This window comes from Podarcis raffonei, chromosome 2, assembly GCF_027172205.1.
Source record: "Podarcis raffonei isolate rPodRaf1 chromosome 2, rPodRaf1.pri, whole genome shotgun sequence".
Lineage (NCBI taxonomy): Eukaryota > Metazoa > Chordata > Lepidosauria > Squamata > Lacertidae > Podarcis > Podarcis raffonei.
In genome coordinates, this window is record NC_070603.1 from 89,778,165 (window position 1) to 89,784,313 (window position 6,149).

The following is a 6,149-nucleotide window of genomic DNA, read 5'->3' on the forward strand; positions in this document are numbered from 1 at the left end:
CTAATACTGAAGGTTGGATTAATTATTTGCAAATAAAATTCCAAATAAGGTTGCCAGTGGCTATGCATAAAAAATGCTTTGGTATGTATTTGGGGTGGGAAATTTCAGCATCCACAAAGCTCTCCTTATATTTTCAAAGGCAGGTTTTGCATCTACAGTATTATCTAAAACTGCACCATTTCCCTAGAGGGTTTTCAAGACAATTTGCTTGTCCTCCACATAGTACCATGGGAGCTAATGAATGCCAATTAATTTCATGTAGACTATCTATGTGAACTTCATGAGAATCTGCCATGCCAACCCACCTGCCCCCTGTGCTGCAAAGTTTTAAGCACATCTCTTTTAATATGAAACCCAGACACAGGGATAAGCAGGAAATTCTGAATAATCAACAAGCATGTCTTCAAGAGATGATGATCATAACTAAGAACCTGTTCCCTGTATGAACCTGACAGCAAATCCCATTGACCTTGATGGGATTTGCTTCTGAGGAGACTTGTCCAGGATGGCACACTGCAAATGTACAATGGTCTGTGTAATAGTCTGTTTTTAAACTTATAAAAGTGGTCCCTTTGGAAGACGAGCGTTTTATGTACCAGAAAACTGCCGTAGAAGAAACGGGTTTTGGTTTTTTAGCGCGAGGGCGGGCGAAACTTGCGAGCAACTCCACGAGGCAGTCAGAACCAACCGCAGCAGCCTCGGCATGGACATTGCGCCTGCGCTACCCATGTATGACCACCAGGTGTCCCTATGACAGCAGCACCTCCAAGCTCCCCACCACTCAGCTCCCTAGACTTTATGAGGAGACTGATACACGGGATTTCACTTCCGATTCGCTAAGCCGCACCATCACCACGCCATAACTTCTGCTTCTACTTTTTATTCATGGCTAATCATGAAGCTATCCAATCCGTGCCAAAATCTTCAATTCCTTCGTTGCTATCTATGGGCACCCTTTTGTTGAAGCGGGAAGCATAAAAAAAGCTTTCATACGAACCCGAAATTTCCCCGCCCAGGTTTCTCTGCAACTTTCTTCTCTCTGAGCTCCTGCCCCTCTGCTACAGCTTGCCGGAAGTGACGTTTCCAGGTCCTTAATATCCCTAGGTAACCTCACAGAAGCTAATATAACAATTAAAGCCTGAAATACTCAGCCAGGACGTTTTTTGATAATAAAATACACGTTAGGGTTCTGTTTAGGAGGACCAGAGGCTTGAGTGACTCCGCCTTTATGTCTTTCCGTGCCCTTGGTGTGGCTCTCACCCGATCTGCCAGGACCCTACAGCGGTGTCCCATCAACCCTTGCGGCTTCCGCCTTCGCTCTTTCTCTCCGCGCTCCCTCCCTGCGCGGGTGCCGCCATTCTCCAGCAGGTAAGTCCGGGAGATCCGTTGTCATCCTTGCCGGGACAGGCTCCTGAGAGAACTTTGCCGCTTCCAGGGGCAGCTTGGAGGCCTTCTCTGTCGGGGCCGGTCGCTATTTCCAGGCGCGCTGGGGGGGCGGGGAGTTTGGGGGCGCTCTTGGGGCGAAGCTCGGTTTCCCTTTGCTGAGCTAACCTGGCATGGGGAGGGCGGGAGGCGAGGGCAAAGCAGACAAGCATAAGGGCCTGAAGGCTTAGCCCTCGCTCGCCAGAGCAGCACCATGGGTCCGTGGTGGTCCATGGAGGAGAAACTGGACAGAACTCCTAATAGGGTTTGAGCTTTTCCGACGAGTAAATCATCTGCTCACTGAGCTTTTTCGCCGCGGATAATTCAGCTTTCTAAATCGACCCTTGCAACACAGCGCTTAGCAGAGTCATAATGTGCATTTAGTCCGAAATAAACCCCATCGCTTTCTCCTGAGGCTTAAGCGTGCATACGATTCCGGCCCTGATTTACCTCGGCTGGATTTTTGTGAGTGCGCGCGCACGTGCAAAATGCAGCTCCTTTGGCATAATCTTTGACGGTGGCACTTCGGAAGTCAGTTTTATCGGGAAAATTCATAAAGGTGTAGCAGATCAATGTATATTTGTTAATAGACACGAGTAACTTGGGTTCATTAATTTCGGGGGCCCTGCTGGGTACAATTTGGTTGGATGCTACCCATAAATATTTCATAGGTGTGAACATTTGTCTTTTGTACCAGTCACCTTCAATCAGCATGTGAAGTGGGATTTAAGATACTGTACTGTCCCTCCCACAACCTCTGTATATTTGGTGGAAGGTGTGAGGATTCTACTTGGGTACAGTGGACGCTCGGGTTGTGAACGTGATCCGTTTGGGAGGCACGTTCGCAACCCACAGCACGCGCAGGTCGCGATTCGGCACTTAGGCTCATGCGCAAAACACGATTTTGCGCTTTGCGCGTGTGCGAGTGCAGAAACCCAGAAGTAACCCATTCTGGTACTTCCAGGTACAGTGCAGTGCGCAACCTGAAAAGGCGCAACCTTAAGCGTCTGTAACCCAAGGTATAACTGTACAATTGTAGGCACGGTTGGGGAGCTTGGCCAGCAGCCACAACTCCCAAGTGATGGAATACGCAAATAGAGCATCGTGAGAAAAAGACTACAGTTAGTTATCATTTTGAATCAGCCCAGCCCGCTTGTATTACTAATTTTATGAAATATTTTTTTAAATGGAAAACTTAACATGGAAAGATAATAGCAAGAGGATAATTTCTGTGAAACCTTGCACCTCATTTTACTAGTAATGGGTTTACTTACAGCATATGTTACACAAAGCCCTTAATAATATGTATTTTAGGCCTAGGACATTACTGGCATATTTTAAAGGTTTCTCTGCACTAAATAGATGTGGGAGAAAATAATTCAGAGGTTCAGCTCTTAATTTGATTACCTCCCAGGACTGAAGAACTTTTCATGCTCTTCCAGCTTTGGACATGGTAGGGAGAAAAGATGCTCTGCTACAGGGTGGTTTTTGTTTTGTTTTTTAGGGTAATTATTTCTTATAGTGTATTGATTCCTTAGGTGTGCTCTGTTTTTGTTAGACACAATGCCGGCCCTCAGACCCCTCATCAAGCCTAAGATCGTCAAAAAGAGGACCAAGAAGTTCATCCGCCATCAGTCTGATCGCTATGTCAAAATTAAGGTAAAGTGTCCTTTTGATGAATCACCAGATATTAAAATACTCAAGAGTGCCAGCTTGTGTTTTGGTTTTGCAGCACTGACATGGTAATATATTAGATCTCTGAAAAGATGGTGCAGATGTTGAGGTTTTGATATTCTTTCTCCCTGGATTTCTATAGCGTAACTGGCGGAAGCCCAGAGGTATTGACAACAGAGTCCGCAGAAGGTTCAAGGGCCAAATCTTGATGCCCAACATTGGGTATGGTAGCAGTAAGAAGACAAAGCACATGTTGCCTTCAGGATTCAGAAAGTTCCTTGTCCACAACGTCAAAGAGCTGGAGGTGCTGATGATGAGCAACAAGTGAGTTGGAAAAGGGATTCAGGGATGCCATGTTGTGTTTGAAGATTTCTGGCTTGGAGTGGTAGTCACTGAATGCAAAATGATTTTGGGAGTTGTGGGATCTAGCTCATCTCTCACAAACCTGTTTTTCTTTTCCTTGATGGGATACTGCTACAAGCCATCTCTTCCCCATCCGTTTCTTTCATTTTTCCTTTTGGATCTTCCACTTTTCCTGTCTAGGATTAGAACTCCATCTGTCACTGCTGGAAGGTTTACCACTAGAAAATCTCCTTGTATATTACAATATTAATATTTCTTTAATGTCATAATGCTGAGGGGAGAAAGATTGTCTTCGCACTTGGGAAGGTCATTGCATTCTTTAAAGTGTTCAAAGTACAGCAGAGTATTTGTTGGTACCGTTTAGGTATCTGCCTCAAAGATAATTCTGTAGAGGTTTAGAGACTGTTGAAATTTGATGTAGGGAAATCCTGGTTCAAATTCCTGTTAGGCAGCCTGGGACAGGTTCTCTGTAAACTCTTAACACAGTGTTAGTAGGCTAAAATGCCACACAGAGCTCTTTCAGGAAGGTTATAATGTCCTATTGATTCTCCAGTATCTATTCAGCTCAGACAAATGGGGAACAGCACAGCTCGGGCAGGTTTTCTTACTGGACCCAATCAAAATGTGCATAACTATACTGTTGTTTTCCATTCACACCAATGGGTAGTCTTTGGTGTTGTGGCCACTTCCCTTCAAATTACTCCCCTGCCTTTGACTATCTTTCCCCAGTCAGAGTATATGAGTGGGTATTTCTGTACCTGTGGGCCCAATCAAGGCTTGTGCTCTTGGGGAAGAGGGACAGCATCCATTTCTATTAAGGCTATTAATTTTTTTGTATAGTTCTTGTGCAAAACCTCTATTAAAAATGTTAAAATCCAGGTACATATACTGCAGTTAGTCTCACAAGGTCTGCAATCTTGAGAACATAGTTCCTCTGACCTGGGTTGGAATTTCAGTGTGCCTTCAGCAAGCAGTGGAAATAGGCACACTCACATTGTTTGGACCATCGAAAAGAACAACTTGGGTGTAGCAATAAAGACCACACCCATTACAAACTGGCCACCAAAAAAAGTACTTCAAAACTTGCACAGCAGTGATGACTGCAGTTGTATAATGTGTTGTTTTCACATAATGAATTTTCTGTGGCGAGACAAAATAAGATTAAATCTAAAATTGTATGCTGGGATTTTGATGACGTTGCATGGATGCTATGGAAACCTGAGCAGCACCTGTCCTTGGGAGCTAAGCACCCCATTGTCTACCTTGACCTGGAAGCTCCTTACACATTATTTCCTTCAGTCTTCCAATTAGGTTAAGCCTGTAGCAAATGAATCCCTTATTCTTTCTGGAGTCTTCAAGTTGCATTTAGAACAGAAAAAACTAGGCAGTCTTTTTGGAAGCATACTGCTTCCACATATCTAAATGCCTCCAACCCCTATGTCAAAAGCATCCTGCCTGTGGAAAGTGACATTTGAATGCAAAGGCCATTTCTCCTGTGCATAGACTTTAACAAAGGCATGTTGTTTTTGACCTAATAGTACAGTAGTATTTGAACATAATGTCCCACTTGCAGGTGGAACATTCACATTAGGACTGTTGTGCAATTTTCCTTAATATGTAATTACCCCCCTACTTTGCTCAATACATACTTGACTACCTCACAGACCTCCAGCATTTTAGATTCTCACTCAGCCTTTCCTAGAATTAGATTTAACATGGTAATGAACTGTTCATGACACAATGCCATTATCTTTTATCAGGTCCTATTGTGCAGAGATTGCTCACAATGTTTCATCCAAGAATCGGAAGGTAATTGTGGAAAGAGCAGCTCAGCTTGCTATCAAAGTCACCAATCCAAATGCCAGACTGCGCAGTGAGGAAAATGAATAAATAGTTGTTATTGTACAACTGTATTTAATAAAAAGTAAAACAAAAAAAAGTGTCGGAAAACTGATGTTCCTGCTATGAGGATATATAAAAGCAATTTTTGTAACTTCATATGAAGCTCAGTTGTTAGAAAGGTAGTAATGTTTTATAAACTACTGTCTTCTGCTAACAGGTACTGTATTTGCAAACCCACCCAATTACAATCTACTATCATGGAAGAGGTGTACATTAGCAGTGAGAAAAAAGCAGGAGTTCTTAAGTCACTAAGCTGTATCTGCCCAAGGTAACTTCACAGCTTGCTTTAAAACATACATCTTAAAAAGAGTGTGCCAAACAGGTATACCTCCTTTGGAACCAGCTGCAGTGCAAACTCATTTGCATATGTATAGTGTGTGAAATGGTAATTACTAAGGTGTTCTGCTCTGAGCAGTTTGGGAAGGGCCATAGCTCAGTGGTGGAGCTCCTGACTAGCATGCAGAAGATGCCAGGTTCAATCCTTGGCATCTGTCAGTAGGGGCTGGGAGGGAACCCTGCCTGCTACCTGGCAGGGTGGACAATATGAACTAGATGGACCAAATGACTTGCTACAAGGCAGCATACCTGTTTATTCTTTATGTGTTGTGATCTTTCTTCCTCCTTCCTCACTTGAAGAAAGTAGATGCTGCTTAAAATGTAGAATATAACCTCAAACCCTGTACAACCCTACATTCTGTTTTATCGAAGTAGAGAGCACAAAGCTTAGTCATTGCTGGACGGGTAGAATATTGGGTATCTTGGAATTTCCATATCTGCATACAGTGGTA

The 6,149-nt window shown here is 43.6% G+C and overlaps 1 protein-coding gene across 1 annotated transcript; it reads left to right on the plus strand.

Moving 5' to 3' along the window:
* The first annotated feature begins 1,280 nt into the window (after window positions 1–1,280).
* RPL32 (ribosomal protein L32) lies at window positions 1,281–5,367 on the plus strand. The gene is made up of 4 exons (XM_053378106.1): window positions 1,281–1,368; window positions 2,981–3,081; window positions 3,239–3,420; window positions 5,220–5,367. Exons 2-4 carry the CDS (start codon window positions 2,986–2,988, stop codon window positions 5,347–5,349), a joined length of 408 nt encoding a protein of 135 aa, XP_053234081.1. The 5' UTR covers window positions 1,281–1,368; window positions 2,981–2,985; the 3' UTR covers window positions 5,350–5,367.
* The last annotated feature ends 782 nt before the right edge of the window (window positions 5,368–6,149 follow it).

What these genes read in the sequence shown, in the direction of transcription:
- RPL32 (XM_053378106.1), top strand. Translation starts at nt 2,986, where the DNA reads ATGCCGGCCCTCAGACCCCTCATCAAGCCTAAGATCGTCAAAAAGAGG. An exon ending in ATCGCTATGTCAAAATTAAG is followed by an intron (nt 3,082 to 3,238) that starts GTAAAGTGTCCT and finishes GGATTTCTATAG; the next exon opens with CGTAACTGGCGGAAGCCCAG. An exon ending in GTGCTGATGATGAGCAACAA is followed by an intron (nt 3,421 to 5,219) that starts GTGAGTTGGAAA and finishes ATCTTTTATCAG; the next exon opens with GTCCTATTGTGCAGAGATTG.